The sequence below is a fragment of the Gymnoscopelus braueri genome (genome assembly GCF_963280865.1).
Source record: "Gymnoscopelus braueri genome assembly, chromosome: 1".
Taxonomy (NCBI): domain Eukaryota; kingdom Metazoa; phylum Chordata; class Actinopteri; order Myctophiformes; family Myctophidae; genus Gymnoscopelus; species Gymnoscopelus braueri.
In genome coordinates, this window is record NC_137603.1 from 38,511,979 (window position 1) to 38,527,245 (window position 15,267).

General features: G+C 40.9%; 1 protein-coding gene across 1 annotated transcript in view; it reads left to right on the top strand.

The window, feature by feature from the left end:
• Positions 1-15,267, top strand: part of glceb (glucuronic acid epimerase b) — a 58,633-nt gene that overhangs the window by 33,261 nt on the left and 10,105 nt on the right. Inside the window, exons 3-4 of the mRNA XM_080426024.1 lie at positions 311-840; positions 10,738-10,983. Coding sequence (XP_080282150.1) covers positions 324-840; positions 10,738-10,983 — 763 coding nt within the window. The 5' untranslated portion in view covers positions 311-323. The remainder of the gene's footprint in view (positions 1-310; positions 841-10,737; positions 10,984-15,267) is intronic.

A 15,267-nucleotide genomic window follows, 5' to 3' on the forward strand; every position in this document is an offset into this window, starting at 1 on the left:
TTTAAATTGTGTGTAAGCAATGCTCCCTAATCGATCTTCACAGACGCTATGCTGTCTGACTTTAGCAGTGTCTATTTTGATAGAATCGTATTAGTTTAGGCTTTCACAGACATGAAAAAGGCAATTCTCCTATGACGGTTGAAGGTCAGACATGGTGCAGCATATTGAACACAATATGCAATAAGAATGATCTGTATTAAATCTAAACCAGATTCCACAACATGCTGTCAGTTTAACCTGCTGAATGTTAATGTTTATTTTTGCCCTCACTAACATGACCCCTTTTCTGTGTTTTTCTTTCCTGATCCAGGAGAGCTGTCACCATGCGTTGCCTCGCTGCACGGGTCAATTACAAGACCCTCATCTTCATCTGCACCCTCTTTACCCTCATCACTGTGCTGCTCTGGAACCGTTGCTCGAGTGACGCCTCCCTGCGCTTCCTACCACATATTCTGCCAGTTGCCCCAAGCCCCAAGGAGGGGGATGCTAGTATCAGCAGTCAGCAGCAACCGCCACAGCCCCCTGAGCCACCGCCCGTAGTGGGTGTTGTTGGAGGGACCAAGTACGAAGAAGTCGACTGCCTGATCAATGATGACGTGACCATCAAAGGTCGCCGAGAGGGAGGAGACATCTACCTGCCCTTCAGCTGGATGGAGAAGTACTTTGAAGTGTACGGCAAGGTTGTCCAGTACGATGGCTATGACCGGTTTGAGTTCCAGCACAGCTATTCCAAGGTGTATGCCCAGCGGGAACCCTACCATCCGGATGGTGTATTTATGTCCTTTGAGGGGTACAACGTGGAGGTGCGCGACCGTGTCAAGTGCATCAGTGGAGTGGAAGGTAAGAGTTGCTCCTTTTCAAGGGGAGGGGTGGGGGGGGGAAAGAGTGCTGCTGAAACATTCCGGCACTGATACAGTGCTATTTCAGCACTACTCCGGGGACAATATTTTTGCGTCAATATAGTCAGCTTATGTTAAAGTCCCACTCCCCCAAAGGTTTCTGAAGCAATAGACTTTGCGTTAAAGGAGAATTCCGGACATTTTAAGTGTTATCTTTGATGTGTCGTTACTCACCTACCGACGTAAACAGTGGCATTGTTTATTTCCAGTTATTCCCCTGTCGTCATATTTTCAACCCCCTCCGTTGTCATAATGGGAGCGCGTGTCATAGGGAAATTCGTCTATTATAACCGATGCAAAGTTATTTTTTTCTCTACTACTACTCATTGTGGAGTCTTATGATAGTCAAACATGCAGTGAAAGTTCCTGAGAGGCTACCGCTAATGACGAACGAGCTAACGCTAGTTGCTTGTTTCTCTCCCAGAACCTGGCAACTTGGTGTTGCCATGTTGAGAAACAAGCAACTAGCGTTAGCTCGTTCGTCATTAGCGGTAGCCTCTCAGGAACTTTCACTGCATGTTTGACTATCATAAGACTCCACAATGAGTAGTAGTAGAGAAAAAAATAACTTTGCATCGGTTATAATAGACGAATTTCCCTATGACACGCGCTCCCATTATGACAACGGAGGGGGTTGAAAATATGACGACAGGGGAATAACTGGAAATAAACAATGCCACTGTTTACGTCGGTAGGTGAGTAACGACACATCAAAGATAACACTTAAAATGTCCGGAATTCTCCTTTAAGCTCCGCCCCTTATAGCTTAGCAACCGTTGGCATTGCTGCTGCTGCTGCTGGGGGACCTGCAGCAGTGATTCCAAGTATCCAGAGCCGTTGGAGGGGGCATTTGTCATTACTTTCCCCAACTCAAAACTGCACTGACAAAACGCAGGCTGTGGCTGTGTTGTCAAACACACACACACAGCTTAACGTCAGGGAAATTACATATCTCCCCCGCCCAGGTGATGACAGTAATACTAATGATTATAATTTTTTGAAGCTCTGGTTCCAAAAATGTATGAATATTTTATGTGGAAAATCTGTGATATTCCCATTCAAATCAATGAGCAAGCTGTCTGTGTTGTTCGAGTCTGGGGGGCGGAGCTTAGAAAAAAGTCTATTGATGTGTGCGTTTCCATGCACGCCGCACATGCTTGTCGTGTTAAAGACCCACACCCCCAAAAATGTCTGAAGCTCATCTGTGAAAATCCAGGTAATTTATTGCACTCTGCATAACTCCCAACGCATTATTAAAGTGTTTTCCAACTAAACTCTGGTCTTCAGACTAGCATTCACTGAAAACGGGGTTGACGAATAGAATGTAACTCGGGACGATCACATCACACACAAAATGAAGTATACAGAGACGTTTATTGAAACAAAACAAGCGCTCCCCCGGGCCGTAACCCAGATTACCCAAATTCTGGAGGATCAAATGAATGCATAATTCATGCGCTATGGAATACTAAATGAAGCAAAGATAAAGAAAAGAAAAGGGTACTACTGTATAAAGCTCCTTTTTTAGGGAACTTTTTTTGGAAAGAGAAAGATTATTGACAATTGAACAGAGATGATTTTTCTGAGGATGTAAACCACACGATTTAAGTGTTCTTTGGATTTAAGAAGCCTGTCCATTAGTAGACATTTAATTTCACAAAGCGGTTTGCAGGATTACCTACGGAGTCGCATGCAAACGGACAAGACAGCCACGAAAATATGATTTCCTTCCCTGGCCTTCGGCCTATTGGATATAGTTGAAGTGTAATTGGTAGTGCCGATTACAGGGTGTGATTGACTAGTGATGCACGGCTGCCCAACTTGTTGGAAAGCTGGTCAAAATTCTGGACCTACTTGTGCATCACTACAAGTGAACATCACCCTAAACATAGGATAGGATACCATTTTATACGGTTAAAGATTAATGGATCTTCTATTTTTATGACGTTTAATAGTTGGTAGAAATGTTGCTGAGAGTAGTAAGCAGTAATGGGAAGCTGTCTCTCAATAGACTAGAAATTGAGTGATTGAGTATTGCTGTATCACTATATCTGTTAAAATGTGCTTTACTTTAATTGTGCTCAAGAGACGGCCCATATAGAATATTGTGGAGAACCTTTACACATGAGCCACAAAGGGATGCAGGTGGTACGTTTCTCCCACACTGTCCTGGATTGCAGAGTACTTCATCAGCAAGCCTCAGTTTGCAAGACGGTAGAGCTGTGTAGGTGATAGAACTGAGTAGGAACGCCCTAAGACACCATTCTGTCACCTTTCCTGTACCCACTAGACCAGAGATGCACAAACCTTTTAAGCAATGGCCAAGAAATATTGATCAATGTTTTTCACAACCCAACAGAATATAGTTTTTATTCATGATAATTCATTGACAATTAATTGTTTGACATCTGACAACAGCCATGTTATTAAAGCAAAAGAAAACATTTGCGCACACTAAAAAGCCACCAAAAATACATAGTAAAAAAAAAAGTACACAGGAGCCGAGATACAGGATTTTTAAGTAATAAGTTAACCAAGAGGTGAATGGATAGCGCTTACAAAACAAATAAAAATAAACGACTTTATTAGGAGAGAAATAGTTAAAAGGCTAAGAATAGAGCAAAGAGAAAAACATTAAGCTAAGACTTAAGGCAGAAAGAGAGATTTGAAATGAGTTAGGCGGGGAAAGCAAGTCTGAAAAGGTGGGTTTTGAGGGAGGCTTTGAACACTGCAAGGGTGGTGGCGGCTTTGATGTGAGGTGGGAGTGGGTTTCAAAGGGAGGGGGCTGCAACTGAAAAAGCCCTGTCACCCTGAGGTTGGCTTACATAAACAAGCACATAACACATACAAGTGAACATCATTATTATCAGCACATTTATTTTAAAAACAGATTTTTACAGTCAATTTAAAGACAGTGATTTTCCAGCTTCCAGCAGGTTTTTTTTCTGTCGGCTGATTGCTGGTTTGGTACAGCCCCGCTGGCGCATGTTGGACAAAACATGTGGTCGAAATAACGTTAACTTGGGTCCGAATTGTTATACTCTGGGGTGTGGTCGCTGGGATGGTACCTTTTCAGGGTCAATGCCGGAGTTTTCGCAACAAAACAGTAGTGGATGGTAGGTGCAAATGTAGCAAAAGTTTTTAAATGAAAATGTAAACATCATTAAGGGGAGAAACTAACCCTCTCTACAACACTCTCTTAAAACAACATATTAGGTTTTTTTCTGTTTCTTTAAAACCATCTTCATCATAATTAAGCTTTCCCCCTTTCCACTCCTGACAACTACTTTCATACCACTTGAGGATTTGCATATGCACACACTAGTACTTACTCAGACACAAACACTTGTATCTTGTGCACACATTCACTAATAGAACAGACAGTCTGCATTGCGTGTACATTGTAGGGCTGAATGAATTACTTGGAAGCTCGATGCCATGCGGGGATTCAAATGCGGAAAATAAATATTCATATGTGTGTATACAGTTACATATAAATCCACTATCTCATCTCGTCTCACTGTGGCAAGATGAGACCTGTTACTCCCTCAAATGCAAATTATATGATGCTCTCCTTCCCCATGCTCTCACCTTTCTCTCGTCCAGGCATGCCGTTTTGGCACATTCTGCTTGTGGCTAACGGCTAGGCTAACCACAGCAAAATGCCTTATGACCAGCTTCACCATAGATCTGTAAACAAATGGAAGTATGCAATAATACAGCGCCAGAGAAAAGTGTTGATGGTGCTCGACATGCAGCTCACATGAAACCTAGATGCTGCAGGAGTTTTCTTTATAGTCTAAAGCTTAGTTTTTAAGTTTTTATTTAATTTTTGGTGGATATGTTTGCAGGTTAGAGCAGCTACACAAGCTAAGTGAGCAACGCATCTTCAGCTCCACAACTCATTAATTCCCCTATTGTTGTACGTATGGAATGGAATCTTGCTCCAGAAGTTTCGACTTCCAAGAAAAACTTGGGTCAGCTACTGTCAGCTCTATACTACTGTACATTGGCCCTCTGAATTAAATGTGTACACAGTCACACAAGCATTACTCCCACAGGCACACTTCCAAGATGAGTATGGTTCTTTTATCAAGTGAAGAGAGGACTGAAGATAATATGAATAGAATCTAGGGCAGACACTATTTTATTTAGCACTGACTTACCAAAAAGGTGGATAGGGAAAAAATAAAGACACAAAGGAGATACCACTGCTTCGTTGGCAACAGATCCCCCTCTGTAGGCTCAGGGCCCACTTTGATTGGCATAAGACCTAGTTTTTATGATTACTGGGGCAGTCTCTTCTCTGGAGTCACATATATGGAGGCTTAAGAGCTAATTATTCATGGCTTACTTGGTGTTATTTAGAAAGTGAGAGAGTGTTGAACTTCTTATCAGCCAGTGATGCCAGTCTGTGCAATATTACTTTGGCTGCCCCTTGAAAGTCGATGATTCGACTTAGCTGTCAGAGAACCCCCAGTCGACTGAGATTATTATTATTTAAAAAAAAATCAGGTTCAAGAACAAACACGACTGGTTACTTTTTCTTGTCTTTTTTCAGTGAATAGTTTAGCTTAACGAAACCAACAGCGCTCCTGCAATTTTCTTTTTCAATCAAAACCAGTTGCAGAGGCTCTTACCATATTCAAGCTAACACCATGAAAAGACCCGCAATAAGTGAAGTGGAAGAGAGAAGAAGGGAAAGGGCTTAATTTTGAGTCCTGCAGACAATTTGTTCATTTTCCAGAAATACCCGTCTCATTATTCCAACACATTATTCTGACAAATCCACACGCAGGCTAATGCATTGTCGGCAATTCAAATCAGCCATCTGCCATCATACGCCTTAACTGATTCGAGACCTATTGATTTTTTTGGGGGGCTTTTATGCCGTTTATTGACAGGAGATGGAGAGTGACATGCAGCAAAGGCCATCGGGATCGGGACTCGAACCCGCGACACGCTGTGGGGCTACGCTGAGTGCGTGGACTGCTATGCCAGCAGTCCAGGCCAAGACCTATTGATTTTAAATGCTCAGAAAATGTTCATATGACAACTAACTAAGTTGATCTAAACTGCACTGAAACGCAGGCCAATGCACTATTGCATATAAAACTAATTGTCATTGAATTGACAAATCGGATTCGACTAACAAAATTCTGGGCACAGTCCTAAATATGACAGGTACTGACATTAGTTATCTTATTATCCATAGAGATGAGAAAACGCCTGGCAGTTTTTTGTTTAGTCTTGTTTTTTCTCCACAAAACAGCAGTCATGCCATTGATTCAGTTTGGTAAATTTATGTGGTGCTTATTTCTGTTAAGGGTATGGATGCCACCCCATGTAGGAGATTTTGGGAGATTTTTCATTGTAATGAAAAAACTGCAACACATTGGATTTTTCCCCCTCTCCTGGCCCCAGGCTGACATCGTTCAGTTTGCTACTGGCTTCACATTCATTTTTTACGTAGCTGCACACATTCACATCTGAGACCTGTCCAATATGTTTGGGAACAATGACATGGTGAACGGCAGCGTGACAGTATTATTAAATCATGTGGATTTGGATGTTTAACTTGGTAGTTGGTACCCTGTAAGAATAAATAACACTAATAATGTCATTAAAACTCTTTTCAAATGGGTGGAGTAAGTACAGCATACTGTTTGATATACTGTTATTGACCTTCGTATTCCACCTCACATCAGGCTTAAGGCTTGTGTGTGTGCGCTTTTTGCCGTCATGACAAAACATCAGATCTTCTCCTTTTGTGTGTCCTTACTCAGACTGAATACATTGTGCTCTCCTTACCTTCACTCCTTTCGTCAGGTTATAGGCACCTATGGTGTTTTCATGAGTAGTACATTGTGTCGTCTCTTTCATGGTCTTTAAACTATCTGTTCATCGCTCCAACACAGGCTATTTCTGGCTGTCTGAATAGGGAAGCTGTCCTCCAGTGCAATGGGAAACGGATTAGCTTAGATTTCACCATACTGTCTGTGTCCACTTACTTACTTTAGCTGGTGCTCATTGAATTCATTTTCTGTCTCTTGTTCTTTTATTCCCATTTGTCATTGTTCCTAAAATAGGCCTACCTTCTTCCTTCATTGCAGCTTACTCACTTTTATTCTGCTGTTCATGTCTTTCACTTTACTTCCCGTTGCTCCATCCCTGTGTCCTATTCTCCACCCATTGCTCCATCCCTGTGTCCTATTCTCCACAATATTGCTCTCTATCACTGTCTCCAAGGTTAGAAATTACTTCTTTCTTTTTTTTCCCCCGGGGGCATCTTTTTTTTAAATTATAATCCACAAATGTGGCACACTGAACAGTGAATAAAAATAGGCCAGAAACCTGAGTCCTGTGGTGTTAGTGCTTGCCTCGCGACGTCTGATCCACAAGGTGAACTTTGTCATATTGGATTTATATAATAATAATAACCAATGTACAGTATGCATCACATTTGATGCGGTGGCCACAGAATCTATAATATATAACTTGATATAACTTCAAAACAAACCCGAAATTTAAGGCAGAAAGGCAGCTTTGTAAGAAAACCTCAAGACAGTGGGAAACATTTCCAGAAAGACCGATGATTGATTTTATATTAATGCTGTTCACTTTGTAAGCTCTATTGTATGTCTGTACCTAGATGGTTGGCTTGTCCACTCACTGCTTTCAAGTAATTACTTTTAGTAACTTTTGATGCATGCAACTCATTATGTGCACTGCCTATCTTTTTTTTCTTCAATCAGGACATCTTGAGATGTCGATGTTATGAGAGACGTACTGTGTTCATATACAACAATGTCTCCATGTCCACATTAATGATGCCTACAATGCCAAATAACTTACTACACAAAGCAAGTGATTTCTTCTTCCTCTTTTTTTCTCCTCACCAGTTCTCAAATTAAGTAAATTAGACCTTCCCCTTCGGGGGATATGAGCACCCAAAGTGCGTCATGGTCTGCTTGTTTCGCGGATGTGGCAACACTGGCTTTGTTTCACGCGCATGATTTGGCAACCCGGGAGCCAGCGAACACAAACGCTAATAAACAGCTGACATTTTGGGAAAGCGAAAAACGGGCTTCGGTGTTCCGTGCACATGGTAATGGTCAATGGCTGTGTGCAAATGCAGATCAATTGCTCCAGCCACTGAGGAGAACCGGGCAGAGAGATTTTGGGGACGCACGCACGTACGCACTCACAGAGCTTTGCAGCTAGAATTATAGGATGATGTCATCATGATGATAATTAAGGTGGTGGAAACTTTGAAAAGTCCATAGTGAAAACTTTTGTCGCACACTGATATGACTTTACTTTGCTTCTAAATATTATTTAAATATAATGCATTCCGTCGTGTTTCTGTAGACCTGAGCATAGAAATAGGTGAAGTCATTTCATTGTCTTTGTAGTGGATCTTTTCACTACATAGATATTTCTGTTGACAATTTAATGTGCCTGAGAGAATAACTTCACCTTGCACTATTGTGTGCTCTGTTAGTTTAAATCCCTTTTCCACACTGTTGGAGAAAGCTTAATTTCACTGCCTACAGTGTTGATTCTGGCTGTATTGTATGTGCATGTGACCCCAAAATACCTTGATTTTGAATTTCATCTCTCCAAAAAGGCCTCAATGACAGGACCATAACAGAGTCCTGCACATTTGAATAAAAATATGTATTTGTTATGTTGCAGCAGGAGCCCTTCTCAGTGTCATGCGGATACGGTAGCAGATGACGGGTATCTGCATTAAGCCGTCCTGAGAACGGCTTCTCTCTGTCAAAAAGTGATGCAAATTACATGATTGTTTGTCTCCTTTATTAAGTATTTTTCTTCACAGAGCTGTCATCCAATTTTTTTATTTTTTTTGTGTTGATGCGGCCTGCCAGCACCTGATTATAAGGAGCTGTACATTGGCGACTCCACTCAGCCTATATTAGACCTAATTAAATGGGAAAATATGTTTTTCACACTTTTAGAGCATATCCATAGTCATAATGAGGACATAACTAACAACCTATGGCAAAATCATTTAACAAAATACATTATTGTGTGTTTTTATGTCATAAGTCTAATTTGATTTCCTTTCAAACGCAAACCTATTGCGTGATTACATCAGCAAACCCTTATGAATCATGATTTCATTCACCAGTGTGATTCCCATATCTCATGTTCGTCCATACGCACTTGATATTCATTAGGAGACACTCTTGGGGTGCTATGTTCTTTTACTTCTTTATCTAACTCAAGATGACGGCCGGACAGTGCATTACTCGTTTTAAACTTAAACGGTACATTAACTCATATCCCGCCAATCGCGCATTAATGCGCATCTAATAAATAGCGCGCTTGTCCGCCAAGATCGCATTAATGCGATCTAGTGATTAATTGGGGTTTATATCTCTGATCGCGCTATTCTGCTTATTTTTCATTCTAGGTTTCGAGTTACACTTACTTCACCCACACTGGGATCCGGTTTCATGACTCGGGTTCCGTTTCCGGTTTTAATTTTTTTCCCCCAGTCATTTTCGGCCAGAATAACACGGTTTTTCACACGGTATAAAAAACTAACGGAGAGGTCCACTTCTATAATCTATGGTCTGGGTGACGAACAGTCATCGCCGTCGTGTATCACATCGTACTTTTGGCCGATCGGAGAATCTGAGAACACGTCACATCCGGTTTGACGTATTTGACTGTTTGACTCTGTGTGGGGGGGGGGGGGGCGAGCGAGTCAGCGAGCTGATCAAGGTGTCTATTTGCTGCTCTCTAGTGGCAGATTTGTCGTATGTGTTTTAAACAGCACTCAGACAATTTATTTGAATGAAAAATTACAACATAAAATAAACACGCAAATCGCTGGCACAGGGGTGAGTACATTAGGAATAAACTCTGGCAGTCAATGAGTTAAAATGTGTTGTATCGTTACATTAAAGTTATTTTTAGTTATCTGATATTTTCCTATTTTCTACATTAAAATATGTATCTGAAAATATTTTGAGGTGAGAAATGGGCAATGCGGTAAAATAAACGTGCCTCAGCATTGCCTCTCTCTCCTTGCCTCGCACTGCACAATGAGACACAAACAGTTGCACTCTGAGCTGTGTGTACTGTATAGAGCCCATTATCCCATAGCCCGAGGGGATGTTTGGCTAAGACTGTGATAGGTTGAAGCACAACACGTCTCCGCTTCAGAGGAAAGTTTAGCAAAAAAGGTAGCAAAAATGGCATTTCATAACATCTTTAAGAGTGTGTGAAATACGTTGAGTTGGTTCACCCAGTGGAAGCCAAGAAGTATTCTGTGTTTTTATTTCAGATCATTGGTATTAGCATATTGAGCCCCTAGGGACTTGATATTCACTCAAAATTGGTCACTCAAGACACATTAAGGCATTCTGATGCAAGGTGTGAACAGCCATCCATCTTAAACTGGATCTAAACACAAGCAAGATATATCTCAACACAAAACACCATGTCTGAACACTGCCACTGTTCACAGAGATGCCACGCACACCAGTCCTCTTTGTTGTGCCGAAAAGATCACTAAAAGCATCAAAGTGGTTGCACACACAGCCCAAGTGCCAAAGTTTATTTGAGGACGCAGAGAGATAAAAGACCAACGTTTCGGACAGATACAACTGCCTTCTTCACTGAACACTGCCACACACGTCAGATCTGTAGTGTCAAGTGGTTTGTGACTTCAGTATTCAGGGATTTTTTTATAGTCAGCTAAGCTAACATCTTTTCCTGCTCTACCTTTCCCTGTCTGTCAATTTCCCCTCTCTCTGTCTTTCCTATTTTGCCTTCTTTCACTCCCTCACCTCATCTACTGTAGGTGTGCCCTTGTCCACCCAGTGGGGACCTCAGGGTTACTTCTATGCCATCCAAATCGCCCAGTATGGACTGAGCCATTATAGCAAGAACCTGACAGAACGGCCACCCCACGTGGAGGTCTATGACACGGCCGAGGAAAGAGACAGCCATGCCAGCACGCCAGTCTGGAATGTCCCCAAAGGCTGCAGCCTCAGCCGCGTCCACGACAAAGCCCGGGCCACTTCTGTGCGACAGTTCAGCGCCCCAGGTAAGAAAGCCTTCTTCAAAACCAGATGGCCCAGAGCGTAAAAGCTCATGTAATGTTGATTTTAGCTTGAGGCAGCCTGATGTGTAAGCTTGCTGAAAAAATGCCTGTCCGAGGCTGGGCCTTAGTGACAAAGACAAACACTGAATGGACCACCACATGAGTGTTTCCGTTAGCCGGTATTTATCGGCCATTGACCGATAATAAAATGTTTAATTGGCCGTTAATTATAAACATCACCGGCCACTGTGGCCGTCTGGGAAAATGCTGTTGATAGGCTATTTTATAATTTAACCCTATTATTAATATTATTATTTAGATAAAGTAGTACAACCATTAAAACCATCATAATCATTTAGAGTTTTTATCATGATCTGACCATGTCAGTGTGTGTTCATTCCCGACAGCCGCTGCTGCTGTGTGCCTCACAGACAGTGCGCTGCAGTTATCTGATAGATCAGCCTATTCTTCGCACCATGGTGTTGCGCGTTGAAAATATCAGACCTACAAGCTCACAACACGTCGCAACGCACCGCGTTGTGAGCTTGTATGTCTGATATTTTCGATACACAACAACACCGGCATACGGCGAAGCACAAATTAAGCTTTACACAGCTGCATCACCTAATCAGCGCTGCGTACGGGTGGTTCGCTCGACAGAACCAGGGTCCCGAAGTGATAGAATCTGAACCAAGCCGGACTCCACTCAATTGACGATTATAAAACCAGCAAAACCAGAATTAACTTGTATGGGTCGTGGATATTATACAAGCAAGCACAGTGACTGTCTGTCTGCAATGGATAAAGTGGTAAAAGTTGGTGACACACATTGCAGGCAAGTTATCAACCTCCCTTGCGCCATCATTGATATAACATTAACAAAACAAAACAAAAGCTGTAGGGTTTGCATATAGGTTGAATGAGATGTAAAGCCCAAAACATATATTAATTTGTTTATACTATGTGACGTACGGTGTCGCACAGCAGTTCACTCACGGCCACTTATTCACTTATTGTTTGGCAATCTCTGCATGATGGAGCAGATAGATATTATTTAGTTAACTATAAAAACTAGATTGCATCTGTGACAAAGTGGAAAGAAGCGCAGCGCTAATGTAACGAGGTGTAATTATCAGTTGGGTGCATGCGTCTGCAAACATGCATGTGACGTTAATTATACTATGGCCGATAAATGTATTCTTTGGCCGGTAAAATATAAGGTGGCCGGCCCAAAAAATGCCTAGCGGAAACCCTGCACCACATATATTATTGATGTGGTTGCTGTCACAATTGGCCAAAAATGATGTTTGATTATTCCCTCTAAAATAACATATAGGTTCGAACTATTCGGATATCTATTTCTGTGCATTGTCAATATAAGAGGGCAAACAAATACAGAGAGATGTTACTATTTATTTCAACATAAACATGTTTTAAAAGATCTATACCTACACATTACAAAATAAGCAAACAAAATAATGTCCTATTGTAAACTTTAAAAAAAAACTAAACTGTAGACCTCTTCTCTCTTTGTGCACCGTGGTTGCTGCTAGAGTGAGAACACGCTAACAGAGACTAATTAATTAATTAATTAGTAATTGATATGATTTAATACTCAATTTTATACAGGTTATGTAATCATACTGGTTTAAATAAACAATTTGATAGTATTATTATTCTAACTTTGCTGAGCAAGAGTTTTGTGCGAAAAACTGTCCCAAATATATGCCTATTGATAAATTTAAGCAAATAAAAAGCCCAGGCTATTAATTTTAGTTTTCCTCCAGTCCTGGTTGGTAATTAATATGTATGATCACTAAGATTGTCAGTGTGCTATCAGAATAAGATACAGTGTGCGCCGGTCACATAATGCTAATATAAAAATGACAAGAAGAATTTTTACTTTTTTTCGTTACTTGTTCAGTAAGGGGAGAAATAGAACGCCATCACTAGTTCCATAGCATAGATTTAATAGTCAGTACGACTACCATAACTTTAGATACTGTCAAGTGTCAACGCAAATTGATATTTAAAGGACCATGCCAGTGTTGCATGTTTAGCCCACTGACTACAATTTGCATACGATACTGAAATGAATAGAAACCAATGGCTTCTTGGAGTCAAGAAAACTGTTAGCTGCAATGTAAAGTATACAGTATATGACTTCTAGACAGCAGTGACGCCACCCAGGATTTACATTTAGGGCAGGCGAGAATTTCGCCCCCCCCCCCCCCCTCTATTACCCCCAAAAAAGAAATTTCAACTCAATCGAAAATCGGTGATCGAAAACTGGCGAAAGTGGCCGTTTTCAAGATGTTTTGCCCATTATCTCTGGAACAGAATGTCCAATCTGCTCAGTTCAAAGTATGTTGGATGTGTGACTTTGAGGACATTAAGCACGCAATGACACCTTTTCGGGTTATTTGTTTTTTTTAGGGGAGGCGAGATCTCAGTTGGGCAGGCGACCGCCTGCCCTGCCTCTACAGTGGGTACGCCACTGCTAGACAGTGAGCTAAACAGTCCTTATACTGTTTCATGCATTTAAGGGTGAATTGGGTCCAAAAAAATAATTCTCACCAGTGCATTCAGTATAGTGGCCTAGGCCCACGTGAGAACTCAACAGGCAGACAGACTCACACATTCAAATATACATTTTCAGAGTCACACGTCTGGTTCAGTTATATGATTGAATTTGCAGCCCTTTTTTGTATATGTTATTATAAATATATAAACTAAAACTGTGGCTTGCTGCTCATCCCACACATTCACTTATAATATGTCAAGTCATATATAGTTGGTTAAAACAGGTTTCAATTATGTAATTGAATTTAGAATATTCATATTTGGCCTTATGGTGATGCTATGGTTTTGAGCTGTAAATTGTGAGAACAAATAATTTCCCCCTCGAATCCTTGGATAATGTGGGCATGTACTGTATATGCAATCACAACCATTTGCATAGATAGATAGATAGATAGATTTTTATTATAGTGTCCTGCACCACATGATGCCCAGCCCGCACAGGCTTATAAGACACTCACACAATGTACATACACCAAGATACACCACAAACAGAATACATAAACATTTTGATTGTCCAAGCTGCATAAAATAGGATCACTGGAGTCATGTGATAATGGCTTTCATACAGAATTTTGATATTAATACTACTGCCATGAATTATAAAAGCATTATTTGACCTTGCCATGATGTAACTCCAAAGGTGGGCGAGGTTATCAAAATAGTTGCTCCATTGATATGATTAGAAATTGATGATTCAAAATATGCTCTGCATTAACTTACATTGTACGGTGAAACAGCTCTCAATGTCACTGTTTAAGCCTGTGAACAGACACAAACAAAGCTGATTCTGACATAGCAAAACCTGGTGCTGTTTCTTCTCTCTTTTAATTTTTTTCAACTTCCTGCTGTTTTTACTATTTGAAGATTCAGATCCGCAGATCCAGTGTAGCCCGGTAGTCCCAATAAAAATAACACGGAAGTTGACATTTTTATTTTAAAAAAATCACACATCAGCTTTGTTTGCGTTCGTTTACAGGCTAAAAAGGTTACTTTGAGAGCTGTTTAACCGACGACCGTACAATGTAAGTCAATGAGGAGCATATTTTGAATGATAATTTTTTCATCAACGGAGAAACTTTAAAGTAAAACCAAAAAATAATGTGTAGACTGGAGATGGTAGAAGGATCACATTTCTCTTTCAGTGCCATTGCTTTTAGTTTCATCTTTGTCTAAGAGACCTAGTTTCTTCCACCTCACCTCAGTGTATCCAGACCTCATTTCTTATTGAGGACTCTCTACCCAACCTGGCCTTTGACTATACTCTCATTTATTGTAGCGGCAGTGACTCACGAGGTAGAGCAGCCGTCTTGGAACCTGAAAATTCCCAGTTCAGTCTGGCTCTTAACTTCTTGTCGATGTGTCCTTGAGCAAGACACTGAACCCCTAACTGCTCTCGATAAGTAGACAAGCACCTTGCATGGCTGACCGACTGATATAAAGGCAGTCCTTTTACCTATATAACTTCCTCACCCTTACAGGAGAGAGGGGGAAAGTGTTTTTTTGCATTTATAACATGTCTCAAGATCATTAAATGTTTTATAGGATCAAGATAATTGAGAATTGATGCAGACAATGAAATATCTATGCTATTTGTATGTTCCGGTGAATGGAACTTAAGGCCTTGTTATCAATACGGCAGTCTTTGTACTTTTGTTATCTTTAGTCCTGATTTTCCCTAGTAACTGTTCTTGCAATGCTGTGATT